This window comes from Lactuca serriola, chromosome 6 (assembly GCF_051521515.1).
Source record: "Lactuca serriola cultivar US96UC23 chromosome 6, Lser_US96UC23_V15, whole genome shotgun sequence".
NCBI lineage: Eukaryota > Viridiplantae > Streptophyta > Magnoliopsida > Asterales > Asteraceae > Lactuca > Lactuca serriola.
In genome coordinates this window covers 58,039,220-58,065,046 of record NC_136413.1, presented here as the reverse complement: position 1 = coordinate 58,065,046, position 25,827 = coordinate 58,039,220, and the positions used below count along the sequence as shown (strand labels likewise).

The window sequence follows — 25,827 nt, the reverse complement described above, 5'->3', positions numbered from 1 at the left end:
ACAGACTTCAAGCATTTTCGCTTCGAAAAAACAAACGTCACCTTAGACATCGGAGAGCCATACCAGGGTCCATCCCTCAATATAACTTTCTAATCTAGTGTTTGTCTCTTCCTTGTAGCATGCAATCCAGCCTGCCCATTAGAAGAGGCTCTTGTTGACCAACTATCGTGTACCTGAATACCAAGTAGCAACACATTCCTTGTAGCTTACCAACGACTTACTTGAAACTAGTTACCATGGCTATATGGAATGGTCTGCGAGATCATGTGACAACCAAATCACTAGTGGAACACCATTTCCTAGAGGGAGTAGTATATAGTGACGTGAATAACTTTATGATCGGTTATAAGAGAGAGAGAGAGAGAAGACTTCTCTCTCTCTCTCTCTCTCTCTCTCTCTTCCCATTGTCTCTCTCTTTTTCCTTGTCTTTTTCCAAGTTACTAGTGAGCACCATTTATTGCTATTGATGGAGTGGTGATTGTAATGATGTTGCCATCTTTGATGCCTGAAGCATTTTGTATAGCCTAAGTTGTGATTTGAAGAAAAAGTTACTTGGATGGTATTATGTGTACACATTTTTACTTCCGTGATATTTTTTGTTTAGGCTAAACTTGAATAATGTTGTTTTGAATAAATTTGAAACTTAGTTACATTCCAAAGTCATTTTACAGATCAGTCCAAGGCACATAGTTTCCATTTTCCATTTAAATTTTGGAAAATTAAGTAATTTAACCACTTTTTAAGATGTATTTGAAAAATATAACCCTTTTTTTTCAAAAATAAACACTTGCTTGGGATGAGGTATTCCAGATCAAGAAAAAAACATTTTTTTTACTAACTCTAAAATGGCATTCCGGATTCCGAACTAAAATTCTGGAATATATACAGTACTTCGGAATGCTTAATTTTGGAGTATTGTTCATATTCCGGACTAAAATTTTGGATTTCGGAAAAAAAAAACAATGGAATTTCAAGACATGTCCGAAATCCGAAGAACAATTCCAGAATTTCAAGAAAAAAATTATTATTATTATTTTTTCATAATTTAACAAAAAATTAAATAAACATAATAATATGAACTGAGTCCGACTCAAGCGAGTGAGTGAAAGGCGTGGCAAGAGAGCGAGTTCTACTCGCTTTTTCCTCCACCTACCGGGCTAGGTAATTGTTGGAATGTAAAATCTCGACTTTAGAACAAAACTACTTTCTTTCTTCCATGCCGCCGTTTGATGTCGGACCAATATTCTCCCTTTTCCTTATCCAGCAGATAGGAGCTACCGTCCCCCGAGGAGAGGGAAATCTGGCCATTAGTTAAGACTAGACTTTGAGACCAGACCTCCACTGGCGTTTTTGCAATGTCCTCCCGACCCGTGCTCTGAAAAGATCATGCACATTGGGAGAGAAAAGAGAAGACTGCGGTCGACGATTGCCCTATCTCTTAAATTAAAGGGGGAATAACTACGTTTTTGTCGTAGTCGACCTTTCGCTCTTTCTCGATTTCGGAAAGGAAAAGCTTGGTTGCAGGAAACAAAGTCTAACTACCTAATGGTGAAATGAGACTGATTTCAGTGATTGAACTGATGGCAACTTCAATATAAGTTCATAAAATTAGACATTTTGTTGAAAATGATAATATTAAACATTACAAAATGTAGCATTCGGAATCCTAAAAAAACAAATAATTTCTTTGAAAAAAACCAAAAAATAAAAGTAAAAATAAAAGAAAACTGAAAAAAGATAAACAGTATTCCGGAATATGAACTGTACTCCGGAATTAAGGGTGCGTTACGTTGTGAAAAATTGTATTCATTTTTTAAGAAAATGTTTTCAGAAAGTAGAGTTGAGTTTTCATTTTGAATTTTCAATGAAAATTTTAGAAAACGCGTTTGGTTGAAACCGATGGAGTTTTCATTTTCAATCTTAGAAATTTGGAAAACTGTAAAAATCACTTTTCTAATTTACATACAAATTGGAAAACTGAAAATTTTCATTTTCTTGGAAAATTTTGGAAAACTGAACGAACCAAACGCGTTTTTAAAATTTTCATTTTTCTTGGAAAATTTTCCTAGAAAACTGCTGGAAAAAAATTTACAGCCAAATGCACCCTAAAGGTGTATTTGGTTGTGGAAAACTGTTTTCATCTTCTAAGAAAATGTTTTCAGAAAAGAGAGTTGAGTTTTCATTTTTAGTTTGCAATGAAAATTTTAGAAAACACGTTTGGTTGGAAGTGGTGGAGTTTTCATTTTCCGCCTTAGAAATTTGAAAAATTTTGGAAAACTGTAGAACTAGCTTTTCTAACTTACATACAATTTGGAAAACTGAAAATTTTCATTTTCTTGGAAAACTTTGGAAAAGGGAACGAACAAAACGCGTTTTCAAAATTTCCATTTTTCTTGAAAAAATTTCCTAGAAAACTGGAAAACTGTTTTCATTTTCTATGAAAATGTTTTCAGAAAATAGGGTTGAGTTTTCATTTTCAATTTTCAATGAAAATGCGTTTGGTTGGAACCGGTGAATTTTTATTTTTCATTTTAGAAAATTGAAAAACTTTGGATAACTGTAAAAATTACTTTTCTAATTTACATACAATTTGGAAAACTAAAAATTTTCATTTTCTTAGAAAACCTTGGAAAACTGAACGAACCAAACGCGTTTTTAAAATTTCCGTTTCTCTTGGAAAATTTTCTTAGAAAACTGAAAATTTTTCCACAACCAAACGCACCTTAAGCGTTCCGAAGAAATTGGCTATTTTTAAAAAAATGAAAAGAAAAATATAATTATTTTTCTTTAAAACCTCCTTTATTAACTCAATCACCACCTGTTATCACAATATGTAATTTAAACAAAACATATATTTAGATGATATTGCGTGTAAAAAGGGTTTACTTCACTAATATTAGTATATTTATATTATATTTATACTAGCTGAACTTGGATAATATTTTTTATTAAATTTTGAAACTTAATTACCTTCTTAATAAATTTTCCATTTTTAGTATAAACGCGAAAATTTTATACTTTAAGTTGATAATAAGATTTAAGGTATTATCTAAATTAGAAACTATATGATACAGTGGAAAAAGATTTGCATTCGATTTCTTTAACGAAAATTTTGCATTTAGGGTGAGGATATCGTTGTCCAAGGTAATTGTTCCGTAATCTGTTCATGAAATTAGTAATCTTTCTAAACAACATCGCACATATTTGCTTCGAATTTCAGTCAGAATTCATCTTATAGAAGCAAGATAAACACCAAAAAGTCGTTCCAGAACAACAATGGGAGTAGCAATGGCAGCTTTTTGGAATTAGCATTGAAATTAAAGCAGTGAAAACAACTAGGGTTTATTACTCTGTTTCTGTGCTTTTCTTCTGGTTCTTCTTTCTCTAGAGCTCAAAGACGTTTTAAATCCTCTGTTTTCAGATCCATCGTCATCCCAATCTCTGTTCAACGATTTCTGAAATTCGAAATTGCGAAAATGAAATGATTTGGATTTTGTAAACGGATAAAGTATGAATCGAGAGAGAGAGAGAGAGAGAGAGAGAGAGATTACCTCTCGAAGCTCGGAGAAGCTGACGACATAGAAAGTAACGGCAGCAGCTGCTACGATTCCGAGCACCGGGAGCCCTATTTGCTGTAATCCATCCATCTGATCTCCGAATTCCCTCTCACTTGAAATTTGGAACTTTTTATGTGGCTTCGGTGTGTTTAAACACTATCCTTTATTCCTTTGAAATAACTATTTTTCTTTAAAAAAAGAAATTCAAAAAAAGTTTTGACGCATATAAAATAGAAAAACAAAAAAACACACACACATTCTAACCATTATATAAATATATAACTATACCTAGACATGAGCAAACGGACCGAACCGGCTGGAACCTGTCCGACCCGAGAACTGGCTTCGGCCAAAATCAAGAACCGAACCGGCCCGACGGTTCTACCGTTCCGGTTTCAGGTCGGTTTTTGCCAGGTTTTCGATTTTGGAACCGGTCTGATTTGACATGCTTTCTTGTGAAGCTTGTAACTCATTCAGTTTTGAACTAAATCAAACGTTTTTATAGTCTAAACTTAACTACAAAACCTAAGCTACGTGTAGAAAAAAGATTCAGGTCAAAAAAATTTAAATTGAGTGAGTTATGCACATTTGAACAAGAAAGTCAGATTACGTTTAATTTTTGTAACGTAAAAAAATTATGATTTGACACTCTTCCTTGCGAGGCTTGTAACTCATTCAATTTATAACCGAATCAAACGTTTTTATAGTTTAAACTTAACTACAAATCCTAATATACATATAGGAAAACGATTGAGGTGAAAACAAGTTAAATTGAGTGAGTTATGCACATTTGAACAACAAAGTCGGATTTCATTTAATTGCTAAAACATCAAAAAAAAAAAAAAAAATCTAATTTGACACCCTTCCTTGCGGAGCTTGTAAGTCATTCAAGTTTTAACCAAATCAAGAGTTTTCATATTCTAAACTTAACTACAAATCCTAATCTACATGTAGGAAAATGATTCAGGTCAAAAAAAGTTAAATTGAATGAGTTATGCATATTTGAACAATAAAGTCAGATTATATTTAATTGCTAAAACATAAAAAAAAAAAATTCTTATTTGACACCCTTTCTTGCTGGGCTTGTAACTCATTCAATTTTTAATCAACTCAAGTTTTTTTTTATAGTCTAAACTTAACTATAAATTCTAATCTACATGTAGGAAAAATATTAAAGTCACAAGTTAAACTGAGTGAGTTATGTACATTTGAACAATAAAGTCAGATTATAATTAATTGTTGAAAAATAAAAAAATTCTGATTTGACACCCTTCCTTGCGGGATTTGTAACTCATTCAATTTTTAACTAAATCAAGCGTTTTTATAATCAAAACACCCTTCCTTGCGGGACTTGTAACTCATTCAATTTTTAACTAAATCAAGCGTTTTTATAGTCAAAACTTAACTACAAATCATAATCTACATGTAGGAAAAAGATTTAGGTAAAAAAAAAAAGTTAAATTGAGCGAGTTGTGTAACTTTAAAAATTCGGGTGAGTTATCCGGTCCGATTCCTGGTTTTGGGCTGGTTCCAATGACCGGTTCTTACCGGGTCCTGGTTCAAAAATTGACGAAATTATAGTATCGGTCCCAGCTCGACCGGTTCCATCGGGTTTCGGTTCCAGCCGGTTCCCCGGTCCATATATATCGAAACACAATTTGATGAATATTACACAATTCATACATCTTCATTTTTACTTAAGGGTCATTCAATCATTCTTTTTACAATTTTGACCTAAAATTTTAATAATAATTATAAATTTGGTCCCTTAATTTTCCTTTATGGCCCTAACATTTTTCACTTTTGCAGTTTTAACCCATATTTTTAATTTTTGTTATGAATTTGGTCCCAAAATTTTATTATTTACATTTTGGGGCAATTTTAATCTTTTATTAAGACTTTTATGTTCAATTTTTTTTTAAAAAAATTTCCTTAACTTTGTTATAGCTTTCTTTTTATAATAAGTATTTTTTTATTATTTTACAAATTTGACCTAATTATTTTTTTAATATATTTTTAAATATTTTTTCCAAATACGTATTTGTTTTCATGTGTGTATAGTTATAAATTCAAATGAAAATTTTGAGAGCATAGTTTTTATTTTCATAAAATTTGGCTAAAATTTATTACATTTTGAAAGCATATTTTGTATTTGGGTAACATTTGCTATATTTTAGAAGCATTTTCATAACAATTTAAAGCCAACTAGGAATGCGTTTTAATTTTTTTTTCTTTTACATACACAAAATCTCCGCTACAAAGCACAGGAATATAACTAATAGATCTATTTGTATATCAAATCCTTATTGAAAACATTATTGATGTATGTTGTCAAGGCCACACAAACATTATCTAAAAAAAACTTAAATCAAAGAGCCCAAGAAATTGAAAATTTTACATTGCGAATGACTGCCGGATTTGAACCCTAAATCATATATATATATATATATATATATATATATATATATATATATATATATATATATATATATATATATATATATATATATATAGAGAGAGAGAGAGAGAGAGAGAGAGAGAGAGAGAGTCAAGATCAAATAAGAAGGAAATTTTTGGTAGGAAGGTAAGAAGTTTTTTTCTACATATTTTTTTCGCGAACAAACAAAATGAATCATTAGATGATTCATTTGTAAGATGATTCACAAGAAAAAATTATCAAAAAAACATCTCGATGATTCATTTATATAATGATTTTGTTGTTATTCACTAAAATTGTCATAAAAGTGAATTTTTCTTAATTTACTTAAAAATGAATCATATAGATGTTTTTTTGAGAATTTTTTCTTGTGAATCATCTAGTGATTCATTTTTTTTGTTCATCAAAAACATATGTAGAAAAAAAACTTCTTATCTTCCTACTAAAAAAAAGTTCTTACCGGATCTATATATATATATATATATATATATATATATATATATATATATATATATATATATATATATATATATATATATATATATATATATATATGATTTAGGGTTCGAGTGATTGGTAGTATTCATAGATATGAAAAGAAGTCTATTCACTATTGGGCTAAAAAATCTCTCGGGTACTTGGAGTAGTATTGTCAATGTCTTCTCGACACTTGACAATATTGATATTGATGTTTCAGATATTTTTGAATTTCAGGTAGGGGACGGAATTTTTTTTTTTTTGTTTTGGCTAGATGAGTGGCTAAAGAACGGGACTTTGGTAGTGAAATTCCCCACTTTATATGCGTTAGACAAGATGAAAACTTGCCTTTTAGGTGACAGATGGGTGAATGGCGTTTTCTCGTGGGCTTGGAAGCAGAAACCCAACAATTCTCAGGAGTTGAATTCTATTTTGGATGTTACAAGGATGGTTGTGAGATCCAATGGGCCTGACACTTGGAGATCAAGGTTAACTGTTGATGGGTCTTTCCGTGTATGCGATTTTAGGGCCCTCATTTACAGTAATTGACTATCCTGATAAATAACATCACGGTTTGGCTTCACTTAGTTCCTATCAAGTGCATTATTTTTGTTTGGAGGGCTTGTATGGGGCGTATTCCTACTGCATTGACTCTTTCCAGAAGAGGTATCATCACGTCTTCTACTTCCTGTCAAATGTGCTTTAATGGTGTGGACACTGCAGATCATATTCTCTTGGATTGTCCGATTGCTTTTGATTCCTTATGCTGGATTTTCAATTGGTGTGACATTTCTATTCAAAGGTTCCTTTCGATTTCAAATTTTGTTAATTTTGTTGCCTCATGGGGAACTGTCCAAAAAAAAGAAAAATATTTCTTGCTATCTGCTATGGGTTTCTATGATGTATGTGGAAAGCAAGGAACGACGTTTGGTTGAACAGAACCCAAGTGAACTCTTCAAAGTTGGCGGATAATGTGATTTCTATGGTTTTTAGTTGATTGAAATATATGACTAATTTTGGAAATTTCAGATGGGAACGTTGGGTTTGTTCCCCTTTTGACATTTTGTAAGTTTTGTTTTCTTTTTTCTTTTGTGCCCCGTCTTTTTCCTTTAGGCCGTGATTTTAATAATATCCGCCGGTTCCAAAAAAAAATACACATAAATATAGCATGTAAATACCATTAAAAGTAGCAAGAATGCCATATACAAACGTGCCTTTGAAACTTACAACCTATAGAAAATATGTTGAAACCAACACATATACGATGAATTTATTACAAATATAAGTTCAATATTAAAACTACAACATTATCCACCAATCAATCGCCATCTTCACACCACCCTCGAACCACCCGTCTCTACCCTTTCTTAGCTTTATAATACTGATAGACAGTATAAAATGTTTGCAAACCCGCAAAACATAGCAACAAAAAGGCCGCGAAAGCTGAAACTGCAGCCCATGGGCTCTCAAAATACGTATGCTTAAACCCAGCCAAATGCACATGCCACCCATTCTCGCAATACTCATTTATTTCCTCAAACAAACCTGTCAAGTAATTATCTTTTATATTAAAAGCTACATCTTTTCCAACACTTTTGAAAAATTTCGCTAGCTCTTTATCCGTTCCAAAATAATTCTCAATAATTTTGTCTTCCGAAAGCACACCCACGTCAGTTGAAGTGTTCATTAGACATCCCATGAACACAACGTAAGTTGTAATATGTTTCCTGCAGTGAAAATAACACTGCTCGAAAGCAACACAGTTCAAAAAGAACGAACTGTAAAAATCGTCCATGTTTATTTGAGGAATCAAAAGAACACCATTTCGGAACTCAATGTCCAAGAAGCTATCGGGTTCTTGACTTGCCTTAAACTTAACTCCAACGATCTTGAGTTTGTTCGCTGGGGGGATAAGTTTAAGGTAAGAGTTATTGATCTTGAGTTTGGTCGGGGTTTGGATAAGTTTTTGGGAAGAGTTTTTGGATATGTCAAAGGTGGGAACTGGGTTTTGTTCTTTAGGGTTTATGAAACTTTTTCGGAAAAAATCTAGTAAATGTTTCCCTTTGGTATTCTTGTGTTCATTTAGTATGTCTTTTTTCCTATCAACTGTGTAATTGAAAAACTCAAGGATTAAAGTTGAAAGTGTGCGATCATCGGGTTTAGACCCATCTTTAGATTCATCAAACAACATTTGGAGAACAAAAAATGGGATTTGGTTCTCAATTTTCAAAAGATCTCTCATCAAAAATGGAGACACCCAAACCATTCTGAAAATTGGATCATCTTTAGTCTCAACCAACTTTCCAACTTTTCTGAACAATTCAATCAAGAAAAACCCATCAAGCACCATCATTTTAGCAAGATCATTGGCGGAAAAGTGATCAATAGATTCTGAGTAGCTTTGTCGAATTTCATCCTGCATTGACACTATCATTTTCATGAAATATCCAATTGAGTTACCTGTTCTTTGGATCAAATCATCCAGGTACCTCCATTTATGTTCTTCGATCATCTCAAGATGCTTGTTTCCATGGTGGTATGGGCCGATTGAGACGATTTGAGGTTGATATGCTTCCCTGTTGATCTCGAAAAGACTCTGGGGGACTCGGAATATGCAACAATAGTCATATCCAGCTGATTTGTGTAGTAATTTTGGTGGTTTTTTCATTTGGGTGTTCATGAACTTCACCTCTTGGTCTATTGTGATAACATGATTTGGATTCATCTTTTTTTTTTTGGTTGAACTGTGTTTACATGTGAACGATTGGAGGTGATTAAAAGGTGAATATATGAAGATATTAAGTCGATAAACGTCAATAGTTTAAGGTTTTCGTAGTTGATTCTATGAAGTTTCCTTTCGGGTTTCGATCATCGTATGAGAACAAGTGGAAGAAGAAACCAATGAAAGAAGGCGTAATCGCGTGGGGTCTCAAATCGATAGAATACTTCAAACTGGCAATTTCGTAGACATTATTACATTAATTCCAAGATGGAATGGTGATTGATATATATTTTTCTGAGTTTATTTATAAATTAAAATTTTAAAATAATACTCAAACTGATGTTATTGTTGGTTAATAATGAAAAATCATTAATATTTTCATTTTTGTGTGTTCATTATAAAACACTTTTAAGTATAGTCATTAGAGCATAATAGTTTTTCTTCGTTTAATATTTTATTATAAATACTTACAAAAATAGGTAAAATACCAAAATAGCTATAAATTTTGCATGCCATCATCTTCAAAAATATTGTTGGCTTGCAAAAAAAAAAAAAAAAAAAAATTAACAAAAATATGGTTTTTGTATCGTTGACTGTGAAATTTGCAGATGACTACAAAAAATTATGTGGAACTGTAATTTTTTTTTAAAGAAATATTTATTATCTTGTCATGTTGACTGCGAAAATCATAATCTGTACTGTGAAGATCAATACAATTTAGAGGATGTTATGTTATAAGAGTTTGTTTTGTAAAAACAATTTATCATAACCAATTGTCTGAAATTTTTAGCAAAGGTTTCACTACATTATTTTTTCTAATTTTAATATCACTTTTTTCATCTTACCACTTATGCTCTTGTTAAGATAAGATGAGTTTAAACATTTCATATGAGTATTTTATTGACGTTTGTGTTGGTATTTATAGGGGTTAGAAAATAAAGAATCGATATACATTAAGGGGTGTTTGGCTAAGCTTTTGAAAGGGCAAAAATCCTTTTTAGAAAAGTTGTGAAAAAGTTTCTATGACTTTTTCAAAAAGTTCATTTTGTTTATATAAAAAAGTAGCTTTTACAAGATTACCAAATATTTTTTGTTTTTTTTATCTTTTCCTAAAAGCTAAAAGATATTTTAAAAGATTAAACAAACGATCCAAATTATCATATAAAAGTTTAATATATTTTAATATAAATAAAATGTTTTAAATCAAATCGATTGTTATATTATTAGTTTATATTAATATTATACAAATATTATGTTGTCGGAGTAAAACAATATAAGAATCAACTATCAAGTTTTGTGTTGGGATCAATGTATGAGTTTTCTGAGTTTTCTTCATGTTTTTAATAGTGGTAGGTACACATGTGTACGTATTCTTCATCTAATAAGTAATGCTACTTGGCTTAACATCAGCCTTTAATTAAGAAACATATTTCCATCAAACTTGTGATACCGTTAGGTTATAAGTTATTTTGAAAAAAAAAAAAAACTATTTATTTACATTATATAAATAAACAATTTGCTATGAAATTTGGAGTTTTGTGCAATAGGATAGTGTTTTAAAAAAATAATTACCATTCTATTGTATTTTTAAAAGTATTTACTAAAAGATAGCATGGAATTTGTGGTATATATGCATGCAACCAAGACCATCATGACCTGCCAACCTACCTCTCCACCATCAACATCCCATTACCTTTTCAGGAAAGCTCTTGTCGGAAGCATCGAGGTAAATCTTAAACTATCATAAACTCTTGAATCACTCTAAGTTTTTCGAACAGATGAATTCCAACATCCAAATTCATCATCTTCTTCAACAGTGGTGATGAATTTTGCAAGGACAAACTAGAAATTAGCTAAAAGTTTATTGATTCGCCAAAGTTATGATCTCTAGTTGGAGTAGCAATCAGCACAACAATCCAACATTATTATCCATGATCGGTGGTGCAACCGGCCGACGGTTTTGTCATGAGTTGTAGGTAACAAGGAAAAACACAATCATTTTGGAGTTCCCACTAAGATTCTCGTAGGAGCGTCGGAGAAATTCATTGAGGTGTGCTTAATTTGATCATCTCCTCCTTCCTCTTTTCAACTTCTTATCCAAATTTACTTCGCTGGTTTCTGTCAACAAGGTCTGTTATTTGTTAATTTGTATTAAAGACGTCACACAGTAAGTCTGTAATATATTGCTTCATCATAATGAGTGACTGCGGATGGAGTAGACAGCTATAGATCAGTAGATCGGTATATTTTTTGTGGCCGCTTGGTTTTTGGTGGAGAAGAAGTGGTCCCACCAAACACCAATTACGTCTTTTCTTCCCCGGTCTCTCTTCTCTTCGATTCTTCTCCATCTGAGCAAAAAGAAAAAAGAAAAAAAAATAAAAAATAAAAAATAACCAGGTTGCCATTCGTTTTCATGTGACCTTATAGGCTCTCTTTTGTGTAATAGTTCGAGTCGGAAATGGAAATGGAAAAAGAAGTGAATGGAATCGACGTCTTCTTTTTCCCTGTATCATGGAAATCCAAAACGGCATATGTTTTCCTTACTTTATACCATGGAAACGGAAAGTGTTTTTGACAGGGCTTTGAACGATGAGGCCAAAATGAGACAGATGAAGAAAGTATCCAGTGACGATGAACAATGGGTATTGGATGGAGTTTGACAGTTTGTCATGGCATCTCCAGCGAAATGTTCTTTAATAATAAGTTGTTTTGAAAATTTTAAAAAACATAAAAGAATTAACCAAAAAAGATTTTTATATAAATAATTAACAACTATGTTGAGTTAAATAAATATAAAAGTAACTCAATTTAGTAAATACTTTTTAACTACCATCTTTATGTAAGGATGACAATCTTCGACCCAACCCGTAACACGACACACTAGTACAGAAGAGATTTGATGATGCGGTTAATATAGTTTGTTGATTCGGTTTTCTGACCGCACCAAAAAATATGGCACTAAAAAATAGTATATTTGATGATGCGGGTTAAAAACCTCATTAAAAAACACTAGAAACCGCCTTATAAGATATCAAAATTAAAATAACAAACCGCATTAAAAAATCAGCAACCACTCTATTAAATATTAGCACTAAAAAATCAAAACCCGCCCTATTAAGTAATCGCACCAATAAATAAGGAACCGCTCTATTAAATATTAGCACCAAAAAATAAACAACCGCCTTATTAAATAATCGCACCAGAAATCGGAAACCGCTCTATTAAATAATGGAGCCAAAAAATAAGAAACCGTCTTATTAAATAATATATATATATATATATATATATATATATATATATATATATATATATATATATATATATATATATATATATCACAAAAACAAAACCGCACTATAAAAAATAATATATCATTTAAAAATCATTAATAAACAAAAACATAGTATTTAACAAAACTTCATTATACAAAAAACCAACAATTTCTAATTTACATTTTAGTTATTATAAAACACAAAACATTATAATTCTTAGAAAATTCTTTTCCAACTATCGTTCACCATCTTAATTAAACGAGGTATTATTTCTGAGACCATATCTTCAAGTTTAACCGGCGTAACAAAACTCTTCTTTTTCCATAACTGCAACAAACAAACAAACAATATATATATATATATATATATATATATATATATATATATATATATATATATATATATATATATATATATATATACACACACACACACAAAATATTGATATTTTAAATCTATACAAAATACTTACTTTATTTTCAAAATCATGTTGAATGGTCTCAACAAACTCCTTCATATGTTTTATTACTATAAATCCACATTCTCATCCACCTTTTTGTTTGTAGCACTGTATTTAATTCACAATAACTATTTCAAACCACTTGAAATATATTGATAAAAATTAATAGAAAACATACCTTTACTGTTTCTCACTTATTAACTCGTCCCAAGAAAACATTATCAATGAAAGAAGGAAAGTGGTAAGCGTCTTTTTTCTTTTCTTGGTTCTTTTCACATAAAGAATCAAGAATATAACCACATTTGCTTTCAGAACATAGGATAAAAAGCAACCAATGCATACTGCAAAAATAAGAATTATTTAACAAGTAAGCATATATGTGTACTGTGTATTTATATAAGTGTAGTGTGTATATGTATGTGAACGTATTATGGAAGGAAAAAAAATCACCCCTGTAAATATGGAGCAAGAAAATATCGTTTGCCTTTATGATACGAAAATACTTCTTCGATATGTTTAGTGACGGGCGACAGGTCTGTTTTAGTATCTAAGCGTGCAATGCAAAGCGGATCAAAAAAAGCACATTCAGAATTGGGCGACCTAAAAAGAAGCCTATATATATTACACAATGTTAGTAAAAATTAATTATATCTAAAAAGTTATAATACCATATTAAAAAATATAATAATAACTTACATTGCAAACCAATGAATAACGCTTTGATCAAGCCAATCTCTTAAAAATAGTTGTAATACCTCGATATATTGGATGGTAATTTGAACCCTACGGCGATACATCCCTTTGGGTGAAAAAATATTAACAACATTTGCATTCCCAAAAAACTCTACTACTTGAAAACCAACAGATTGAATTTGAGGTCTTTGTTCTTGTAATTTGCTCAAGGATGTAAACAACTCAGGTTCATCATGTGTAACGAATTCAGGTTCGGGTTCGGTTTCGGATTCGGATTCGGATTCAGATTCGATTTCGGATTCAAATTCGGATTCGGGTTCGGGTCTGGCTCTGGGTTCGGGTGCATTTAAATGAACTTGTGGTGGATTCATAGATAACATCTACAGACAAACACAAAATATTAGTAATTAGATAGGATTATATACAAACATAAAACATCTAAAAAAACATAATATGTCTAAAAATGAGCATAAAACAAGTTTTTTAAGACTAACCATATCAACTAAACCACCTTGAAAATGTTCATTAATTTCATGTTGATAAGCAATGTGGTTTTCCTCAAACTAAAATAACAAAAAAAAATTAAAAATTGTTATAATATTATCAAAATAATATTAATTAACAAAAAATAAGAGTGAACTGGTTGAATACTTGTGGACGATAAACTGAAGTCGTCATGATGTCATCAACATGTATGTGTGGTGAGGCGCGATTCGACCCCATTCCCGTGCCACTATTTGATTTGCTAGGTGTCTTGTTCACAAGCTACAATATTTTGTAATATTTAAATAAACATATATTAAAATATATATTTATATTTAAATATAAATATACCTTTATTGCATATCTCGGCCACTGAACGATGGTATGTAGAAGATGTTTAACATATTCAACTTCTTCCGTCTGTGTGACGGCATGCACAGGCAAGTTCTCATATATTTTGACGATTTCATCAACATGTACTTTCACACAACCTGTACTTATTGGTTGTGAATGTATGACCGTTTCAGATGTTGGCCATGCAATACCATTAGCTACTATCAATTGAGTATCAGCCACATTCACTAGCAATTCACATTCTGTCATAACCTGTGAATCATACAACTTTTTTTGTACATATAATATAAAAAACATAACTTATATATATATATATATATATATATATATATATATATATATATATATATCTTTTATGTGAGAAACCCTAAGTGAGCTAAATCGTTTTTTAGGAAGGAAAGGCCAAAAGGGGGTGGTCATACCCAGTCATACTAGATAGAATATGGTTATGTGTTACATGCTATGTGGTACTAGTAGGGGGTGAAATAGCCCCCAACATCCGGTCTATGAGATGATGTGATTTCACAGTATTTTCTTAAGAATATTTTTATGAGTCAGTTAATTAAACAAAAATTTTGGACTTAAAAATTGGGTCGTTACAGATCCAGAGTTGGATTGAGTGTTCTAGCCTCATAACACCTTGCATGCACCTAAAGTTAGCAACTTTACATGCAAAGCTGGCATTAGAAGTCCAGATCTATGAATTGAAGGTGTTGGAATGGACTGTAATCGACATAATAGAGATGTCACAAGGTGTACTCGGCGGGTCAGTTCATGGACTCGGCGAGTCAGGTCGCAAACCCATGACTCATCGTGGACTTAGCAATAATATTTTTTTTTTTCATTTTAACAATAGTTTGTATATTAATTGAATGTAAAAATTAAAAAAATATTACTCGCTGTTTTTTTAAATTAAATAATTTAGTTTTTCTAAAAAGAAAATAGCAATACATAATTATCTTTTCTAAAATACTACTCAATCAAAACTCAATATGTTTTTATGCGTTTATCGATTTTTTGATGCTATTTTTAGCTTCTTTTTATGCGTATTTTTTGAGGCGGTTTTTTATTTTTTGATGTTGTCTTTGTCTTTTGAGGCGGTTACTTTTATTTTTTAGGGCGGTTTCCACGTAAAAACTAGAAGTATATCTTTTTTTTGAAGCGGTTTGTTTATTTTTTAGGGCGGTTTTCACCAAAAAAGTAGATTACCTATTTAGTAACTGATACTTTTAAATGTTATTTGATATTTCTTATAACAATTATACAAACATTATAATTATCAAAAGATAAGGGCAATATTGTTATTATTTATCAATAGATAGTATTTCATACAAAATTCATGTAAAAACAACATTCAAAAAAGAAAAAAAAACAATCCATGCACTTAATCAACATATGTACCTTCTATGTTAGATCGTACAAATGTTGTGCATTCAATATTATCGTAATTACCGGGTTCAATACCAACCGAAAATGGTGGTAGATCATCAAAGTGGTCGTATTCTTCTTCGTCAACGACATCACCAACACTAATAATACGTCGTTTGCCTTGTAAGACGATGTGCTCTTTTTTCTTGCTTAGGTCTTTGATATAGAAAACATGTGTGACATGTTTTGCGAGAACGAATGGCTCAGATACATAGCCATTACTTGAAAGGTCAACAAGTGTAAAACCATCTTTATCAACTTGAACACATGTACGATTATTCACCCATTTACATTTGAACACAGGAATAACGAAGTCATAATAATTCAACTCCCAAATTTTGTGTATAACACCGTAATAAGAATTTTTGGCTATTCTTATCAAAGTATCATGATCCCGTCTATCGAATTCGGTTGTTGATGCTATCATTGTAACTCCACTATTCTGCATTGTACTTTTTTCATCTTGATCTTTGGTGTAAAATGTATAACCGTTAATGGCGTACCCTTGATAAGATTTAACTCTACAATCTGGCCCACGTCCCAACCTTTTCACGGTTTCATCAACATCCGTTTCTGCTACCTTCTTTTCCAGCCAACTCGAAAACTCTTTGTTATGATTGTTTATGTACCACATTTTTTCCTTACCCGGGTATTTCAACTTTAACATGTCCATGTGTTCATCAACGTAAGGAGTAAGACATTTCATGTGTTTTAGGACCACTAAATGTGCAACTTGTAACTCTTCATAAGTTGGCATGTTTATTTTGCAACCGACTCCTCCCTTTCCTTCAAGTCGACCTGAATGACAAGTTTTTGGAACACCAACACTTTCGACATCTTTCATATAGCCTACAAAAAATATTAATATTATATATAAAATATTATAGATTGTTATAACTGTAATATATTATTAATAGGATTACCTTGGCAGAACTCAATAACCTCTTCACAAGTATACCCTTCAACAATACTGCCCTCTGGCTGATTACGGTTTCTTACGTAACCTTTTAGGATACCTATGTATCTTTCAAAAGGGTACATGTATCGTAAGAATACAGGACCACAAGCCTTAATTTCTTGTACGATATGAGATATGAGGTGAACCATTATATCAAAAAATGAGGGTGGAAAGTGCATCTCTAGTTCACAAAGTGTAACATAAACGTCTTTCTCCCATTGATCCAAATCTTCTACGTCAATAACCTTTGAGTGAATGTTGTTAAAAAACAAACAAAGCTTAGTGATAGAATGCCGGACATCATCTTGTAAAATTCCACGAATTGCGATAGGAATCATATGTGTCATCAAAACATGACAATCATGAGACTTCATTCCAAACAATTTACAGTCTTTCATCGACACAAATCTTTTAATGTTTGCAGAATAAGTTGATGGGACCTTAATATCATGTAAACATTGACAAAACTTTATTTTTTCTTCTTTTGATGTAGCATAACAAGCAGGTGGGAGATAAACACCGTTAGCACTCTGTTCGGGGGCAAGATCTTCACGTATCCCCATCTCGGCCATGTCCTTTCGGGCATTAACCTCTTTAATTTTATGCTTCATCTCTAATAATAAGCATATCAAGCTCTCACATACATTTTTTTCTATATGCATAACATCTAGACAATGTCTAACATCCAAATATCTCCAGTAAGGCAATTATAAAAAATTGACTTTTTTTTTCCAAAGGGCATTTTTATCCACACGAAATCTTTTTCCCAACACAACATTTAAACTTGCAACTCGTGAAAATGCATCAAATTGTTTCCTCATTGTTCTAATCTCAATACTTCCGTCAAACTCAATAGTTTTCTTCCTAAAACGGTGACCCTTAGGAAGAAATCTTCGATGTCCCATGTATACAGTTTTTTTGGAATTTGTTAACCATATTGAGCTTGTTTGATCTTCACAAATTGGACAAGCTTTCTTACCCTTTGTTTTGTATCCTGACAAGTTACCGTATGCTGGAAAATCACTTATAGTACAAAAAATCATGGCCCGCAATTGAAAGATGTCCCATGTATACAGTTTTTTTGGAATTTGTTAACCATATTGAGCTTGTTTGATCTTCACAAATTGGACAAGCTTTCTTACCCTTTGTTTTGTATCCTGACAAGTTACCGTATGCTGGAAAATCACTTATAGTACAAAAAATCATGGCCCGCAATTGAAAGTGTTGTTTCTTATAAGCATCATACACATCTACACCCGAACTCCAAAGAGTTTTTAAGTCATCAATCAAAGGAGACAAATACACATCAATATCGTTACCAGGTTGTCTCGGCCCCTGAATCAACAACGACATCATAATGTATTTTCGTTTCATGCATAACCATGGTGGAAGATTGTAAATGCATAAAAGAACCGGCCACGTACTATGACGACTGCTAATGTTCCCAAAAGGATTGATCCCGTCTGAACTCAGCCCAAACCGTATGTTTCTCATCTCTTTTCCAAATTCAGGATACTTCTTATCAATATTTCTCCATTGAGGTGAATCTGCAACATGTCTTAGTTTTCCGTCAGTTACACGTTCTTCCGAATGCCAACAAAGTAACTTTGCTTCTTTTTCGTTTGAAAATAACCTTTTTAGTCTTGGTATAATAGGGAGATACCATAATATTTTAGCCGGTGGTCCATTTTTCGTCACATCATCATCTACTTCATCCGAATCTTTTTTCCGTTTATACCTCGATGCACCGCAAAAAACACAATTATGTTTATTCTCGAACTCCTTTCTGTACAACATACAATTATTTGGACATGCATGTATTCTTTCAACTTCCAATCCCATCGGACACATTAGCTTTTTTGCTTGATATGTAGAAATGGGTAATACATTATCTTCCGAAGAATGTCATGCAAAACCTCTAATAGACTTGTGAAACTTTTATCAGTCCATCCGTTTTTCGACTTTAAGTTAATCAACCTACATACCACATCGAGTTTCATAAATTTGGAACCGCTATATAACGGTGTTTCCGCTTCTTCAAATACGCGTTGTAACTTTTCTTGTTCAACATCATCCATGTTAGTCTCCATGTCATCAAATATTTCATTGAAATTGTCATTTGGGTCATTTGAATGATGATCATCTTCATCAACATATGAATCATTGTTGTATGTACTATTGTGAATATTTATATTGCTCGACGATGTGCCACAATCAACAAGTGTTTCTCCATGTCCTGACCAACAAGTGTAATTAGGCACAAAACCATTTTGCAACAAATGATACTCTATTTCTCCAATAAAATTAAACGTTTTAAAGTTTTTACAAAGGTTACAAGGACAAGAAATCGATTCATTTCCATTATTCACGCGATTTGCTTTGGCAACCCTAATAAAAGTTCGAACACCCTCTATATAAAGTTCAGAAAAACATGAAGCTTTGTACATCTAATAATCACGAGTCATCTGAAAATTAAAATAAACAAACAAACAATGTAATATATCGATTTTCAACAAACAGGTTATGTAAATTTTAACATTTTAATAAACTATAAAAATCAATTTAAAAATAACAATTAAACAATCATTTAATAAATAAACAGGTAATATAAAATCAAAAGAACAATAAAATTTAATTTACCTTTAATGAAGATAACTAGACAATTTAATGAGGCTATTTTGAGTTTTTGTCACTTGCAGAGGGATTTCGTCGAAGAAGAATGTTCACATTTACAAAGAAAAGAAACCCTTGCACTGAGAATAATTAGCTTTTAATTGATGCGGTTTTTCGAATATGGCACTAAAAAATCGTAATTTAATGAAGCGGTTTTGGAATATGGCACCAAAAAATCGTTGTTTAATGAAGCGGTTAGAAAAAAACGCACCAAAAAATCATAATTGATGCGGTTTTTCGAATATGGCACTAAAAAATCGTAATTTAATGAAGCGGTTTTGGAATATGGCACCAAAAAATCGTGGTTTAATGAAGCGGTTAGAAAAAAATGCACCAAAAAAATCATAATTTAATAGTGCGTTTATAGCAAATAGCATCAAAAAATCGTTTTTAATGCTTATTTTTGGTGAACCGTATTAATAAATCTGTTGGAGGAATTTTTTGTTGCTCTTTTAATGCGGTTTTCGTGTTTTTTAGTGCTACATCGATTTGATGAGGCGGTTTCCTAAAATAACCGCCTCAAAATATATATATATATATATATATATATATATATATATATATATATATATATATATATATATATATTCGCACTACCAAAGCTATTATGTACTAGTGACACTGACCCAACACGAAAATAAACGGGCTTGGGTTGAGATTTTTGACCCGCCAACCCGTTTATTTCATGGGTTGGGTTGGGTTATCTGTTTTGGTTCGTGGGTCAACCCGCAAACCCGATTATATATATATATATATATATATATATATATATATATATATATATATATATATATATATATATATATATATACACACATATATATATATATATATATATATATATATATATATATATATTGCTTAAAAATATATTTAATTATTTATCAGTTTTGAATATTTGATTATCGTTTAATCATTTTCCGAATTCCAAAACTGCAAAACATCTTCGAGTCGACTTAGCGTGACTTAGCCACTAAGAAGCACCTAATCAAAAAGAAAATCAATCTTCAGTATCCAAACTCATGATCGACTCCGTGTCTCCGTCGATTAAGGCATCGAGGCATCGACTGTCGCAGTGTTGTACGCACACCACTCGTCTTCTTGTCATCCGGTTGTCGCACACCACTCGTCGTCATCACTCCAGTTTATGACTTTATGACTTTATTTTGTTTGTATTTTTTAATTTCATTTTAAAATGTGTTGCTTATTAAATGAGTTATGCGGGTTGGGTTCGACTCACTAACCACGAACCCACGAACCCATATACTTATACAGGTTATATGGGTTGATGTTTTCAACCCGCCAACCTATATATTATATGGGTTGGGTTGGGTCAATGTATCCTGACGCGCCAACCCGTCAACCCGTGACTGGCCAAAACCCAACCCAATTGTCAGACCTATCTTTTTGTAAAAAAACTCTGAAATTTGGATGTAAAGTTATCAATTCTGATAATATTACCAAGAAAGTTATTTTATGAGTTCTTTTAGTTTCTATTTTTGTGTGAAATAACATCTTTACATTTCAGAAATTAATATTTATACATTTAATCTTCTAATAGAGTTAAATAAATGGTTCAAGATTGTTCCTAAATTAGTAGATATAATTCAATGAATGACGTTTAAAACAAAAAACAACAAAATAGAACATGAAAACAAGGCTTGGTTTAATTGATTACACAATAGTTACAACTAAACGTTGATAAAAATTAGACATACTTGTTATAGAAATCATTTTTTAGTATAAACATGAATATTTTGCACTTTAAGTTGATAATCAAATTTAGATATCATCTAAATTAGAAACAAGGTAAAATCATGTCGATGATCTTTATGCTTGGTCAGAAAAGACTAATTTAGTACAACTATCAGACACGCTAAACGTTGGTCCATATGACGATTTTATTTCTTGCATGATTGGTTGTTGTTGTTTCATTTTTTATATTACTGATCTCAAATTATTATTTTACCTCTTTTTGATTGTGTTTTAATTTTTATTTTTTGTTTTCAATTTTAAAATAATCTTTTAATTCTTATAAACAAATATTCATTTAAGAACCACCGACCACCACCACTCCCTCCAAAACCTTTGTGTTTGTGTCGCCTTCAACATCCACACTACTACCTTGATGCTGCATAATAGGTGTCGCCTTCAACCTCCAGATCGTCACTTTAATGTTGCATCACTAGCATCACCTTCATACTCTACATTATCGACTTCTTTCTAGAACTCCATCTCTGCCACATATCTCCTCCTCCTTCATCTTCTCCATCGCCTATCTCTCTCTCTCTCTCTCTCTCTCTCTCTCCGCTTTCACCTCCTCTTTCTCTTTCAGAGCCAATGAGTCAGAAATGAAATCCATGAAGGGTTTGAGGATTTTCAAAAATGAAAACGAGATCATCTTCTGTCTTTGTCACCTCTGATTCGCCCATATCCCTCAAACCATGGCTCTGATACCAACTTGTAACGTCCAAAAAATAAAACCATAAAGTTTTTCGTTTTTGAATTAATAAACCATTAAACCATATCATCTTCATAAAACCAAGGTAATCAAAGTTTTATCAATATATCATCATTATCAAAGTAAATCACAGAATGCGAAATCGAGTGGTGTGTGTCATGCAATCATCCTGAACTCTTCCCTTTGAAAACCAAAGTACATGAAACATAAACTGAAAGTCGTAAGCACAAAGCTTAGTGAGTTCTCCAAAATACCACATACCATACATACAATTGTCATGGACTACCCCCGTGGTCTTTTTCCTGAAATGTCATTGTGGTCTTTTCCCTGAAATGTCATGGGCTACCCTTATGGTTTGATATCCAAGTGGCATAGGCTACCCCATAATCTCTCTTTGAAATGCCATGGGGTGCCCCTATGGTCTGACATCCAAGTGTCATGGGTTATCCCCATGGTCTTCCATACAAATGTCATGGGCTACCCCTGGGGTCTTCCAAGCGAGTTTCACAAAGACAACTCATATTTAAACCTAATAAATGAAAATGATTTTGCTACATGTCTTCTTCCTAATGACTTTTCCACATGACATTTTCTAGAAATTTTTAGAATAATTATCATTCCACTTGTCATTTTCACATATTTTCCATTTTAATTTAAATGCCAACTCATATTTATATTTAAGCCTAACTTTATTGCATAGATTCCTTCCAATTTAAACATTCTAAATTTAAACCTCATTACATGGTAACTTAAATAATGGTATTACAGTATTACTTAGGTTAGTTAAGTTTTAAATTTTGAATTTTAGGACGTATATGTCAAACAATCACAAAACTACCAAAATAAATAAAGACATTTAACAATTTGATTTTCTTTTTTTTTTTCTTTTGACTTAGCATAAATAATTATCAAACCCTTAATATTCATTAGGAATTGAAAATTGTTTTTCACATCACAAAATCGAAGTGAAATCCTAATTATCTAATATATGGAATTTTGCAATTTGTAATTGTCTTTTGCAATATATTGTTGCATAATGCACTCTATTTAAAAAAAAACATTTTTGTTATTGACACTTGCCTTTTGACATCATGTCTAGTTGTGGTTTTGTATAGGTGCCCATAGTGGTACTGACAACACCTACCATGCCTGTTTAAAGCACAAAAATTTTGAATTTTTTCTTTTTTCTACTATAAAGTAGGGTAAATGACACAAAAAACACTCTTTTTACACAGAATTTCGATTTTGACATCGTGTTTTTTTTTTGTGTCAATTTTGATACTGTGTTTTCCAATTTGTTACAATTATGACCACTTGACCTGTAACACCCCGAGATTCAGGTACATTTCTTTCACCCTTATTCTTTGTCAATTAGTCATAATTAGCCCTTGGGTGGAGGGAACATAGCAAGTGAGTACGCTGGGCGTACCAGAGGCGTACGCTGCGCGTACTTGTGTGCTTAGTTTGGACGCGGAGTCGCCAAGGTACGCTGGGCGTACCCAGCCCAGGTGCAAAACCCGAATCCGTCTTGTGCACTATTTAAAGGGTGCTAAGGCTCATTTCTCAGCCTCCATATCAGTGAGTGAAACCCTGAAAGAGAGCTTCCCATCGTCCTTAGTGTGTGTGAGTGTTATTGGAGCTAATTATGCTTTGGTGACTTAGTGAAGAAGAAGGAAAGGAGCTCTTGGAAGCTAAAGCTTGAGGTGCCATTTTGGATCTGAGATCTACAGAGCAAGGGGCTACACTTAGAGGTATAAAGTTCAAAACTTTCCTCTTCTTTTGATTTGTTGTTGCATGTGCCATTTATAGGGCTAAAAACCCCAAAGGTGGAGACTTTATGAGTGCAAAGTGCTTCATGGTCCGAGATCTGTCCCTATTCAGTTGTATTAGTGATTTAGAACCATAAAGTTTCCATCTTTAGTGTTAGTTTGAGGTCATGCTTGAGTAATAAGCCTTCTAGGGTTAGAGGATGGAATATTATGGGAGTTGGTGGCTTGTTCAGCCATGCAAAGGCATAGACTCATCAACTTTATGGATTAAGAGGCTTAGATGTGGTCAGATCTAGAAATTAGACGTGAGTCTTAACTGTTTAAGACCTCAAGAACTAAGGGGCTGAAGTTGGGGAGTACGCCGGGCGTAATCCCAGTACGCGCCGCGTACTGGGTGGCGTTCCCCGATCCTGAGATGCAGCCGGGTACGCTCAGCGTACACATCTGGTACGCGCAGCGTAACCCGGAAAGTTGACTTTGGGTTGACTTTTAGGGTATGGTCTATTGTGGGGCCTTTTGAGTTATGAGAGGGGTAAAATGGTCTTTTACCTTTCTGAGAGTGTCATAAGGGGACATAGTCTAGCCTTGAGAGTTATAATAATTAGGGTATTTATTTTATATGATTAGGCGGAGGCTAGACCAGCGTTTATCGAGTCAGAGATTTATCGAGATACCCGAGGTGAGTCTTCTCACTATACTTTACCTAGTGTGGTAACAGAGTTATGTGATTGCATGTTATTTTAAAGTTATATGCCAGTGTAATTGCATGTTATTTATGTGTTGTGATTTATTGTGATATGTGATATGCATGATTCAGAGTTACAGAGTTAGGACCTTCGGGTCCACAGAGTTAGGGCCAGAGGGCCCATAGAGAGTTGGGGCTGGAGGGCCCCACTAAGACACATTGACCTGAGGGTCAACAGAGTTACAACCTCGAGTGGCTATTATGTGTTAGAGTGGTATATTGGGGAACTCACTAAGCATTTATGCTTACAGTGTTATGTGTTTCAGGTACCAGTGATGATCGCGGGAAGGTGCCGACATAGCTCGTACACACGCACACCGGTGTTTATGTATTTTGATCTTGGGTTTTGTACTGCTACAATGTTGACACAATGTTTTTAATTATGATTACAAATGATATTTTATGGATTTCAAAAGTGAAAATTTGTTCAAATTTTTACGGTGTTACATGACTGGTTAACCAGGTTACATGCTGACGTGGCATGATGACGTGTCAGTTTTGATGACGTGGCATGCTGAGAAAAAAAAATTCAATTTTGACGTGTCAGCATATCATCTCAGCATGCCACGTCAGCATGCAATCTGGTTAACCGGTCAAGTGGTCAAAATTGTAACAAATTGGAAAACACAGTGTCAAAACTGACACAAAAAAAACACGGTGTCAAAATCGAATTTTTGTGTAAAAAGAGTGTCTTTTGTGTCATTTACCCTATAAAATATGTCATTGGCAACACATACTACCACAAAATCTTGTGTCCACCCATGATCATGTCTCACCCGATCCTTAGCAATTTGCCAAGTCTATGAGTTATTGAAGAAAGTTTTGAGGTTACACCGCAACTACAGTGATAGCTACGGCCAACGTCTACACTGCTCAGTTCAATGGTTTTAGCTAAATTCGATATGTATCGACCTCTGTGTTTTGAAATAAATTTGTTTAGGTAAAAAAACTATACATAATCTTTGTCTCATGAGTGTAATTTCTAATAAAATTTCTTTTTCGTCAGATAATTTATAGATTGCTCTATTGTATGAATTGCATTTATTCTTGTATTCTTAATTCTTTTACTCTTATATTATTTATTATGTGTTCATTGATTCTTTATACTCTATTAGTAATGATTTCACAATATATCAATGTATTTTGTAATTATTGATTTTTAAAATTATTTGAGATTTTTTTAATGGTTATTGCTATTTAATTAATAATTTAGTAAGTTTCAACGAAGTTCCATTTTTATAAAGATATTTTGTGTATACCATAATAAAATCCTAGATATTTTTAATAAAATTGAAATCAGTTAATACAATTATGTATTCACTAAAACGATACATAATT

The 25,827-nt window shown here is 32.4% G+C and overlaps 3 protein-coding genes across 3 annotated transcripts; all 3 read right to left on the bottom strand.

Annotated features, from left to right (window-relative positions):
- Positions 1-3,148: 3,148 nt before the first annotated feature.
- Positions 3,149-3,709, bottom strand: LOC145059322 (uncharacterized). Its single transcript, XM_079007175.1, has 2 exons — positions 3,552-3,709; positions 3,149-3,455 (listed from the first exon to the last, which is right to left on the bottom strand). Exons 1-2 carry the CDS (start codon positions 3,645-3,647, stop codon positions 3,336-3,338), a joined length of 216 nt encoding a protein of 71 aa, XP_078863301.1. The 5' UTR covers positions 3,648-3,709; the 3' UTR covers positions 3,149-3,335.
- A 3,914-nt stretch (positions 3,710-7,623) lies between these two features.
- LOC145058636 (UPF0481 protein At3g47200-like) lies at positions 7,624-9,280 on the bottom strand. Its single transcript, XM_079006522.1, has one exon. It carries the CDS (start codon positions 9,194-9,196, stop codon positions 7,829-7,831), a length of 1,368 nt encoding a protein of 455 aa, XP_078862648.1. The 5' UTR covers positions 9,197-9,280; the 3' UTR covers positions 7,624-7,828.
- Positions 9,281-17,861: 8,581 nt separating this feature from the next.
- LOC145059794 (uncharacterized) lies at positions 17,862-19,288 on the bottom strand. Its single transcript, XM_079007578.1, has 2 exons — positions 18,729-19,288; positions 17,862-18,627 (listed from the first exon to the last, which is right to left on the bottom strand). The coding sequence occupies exons 1-2, from the start codon at positions 19,286-19,288 to the stop codon at positions 17,862-17,864; spliced, it is 1,326 nt and encodes a 441-aa protein (XP_078863704.1).
- Positions 19,289-25,827: the final 6,539 nt, after the last annotated feature.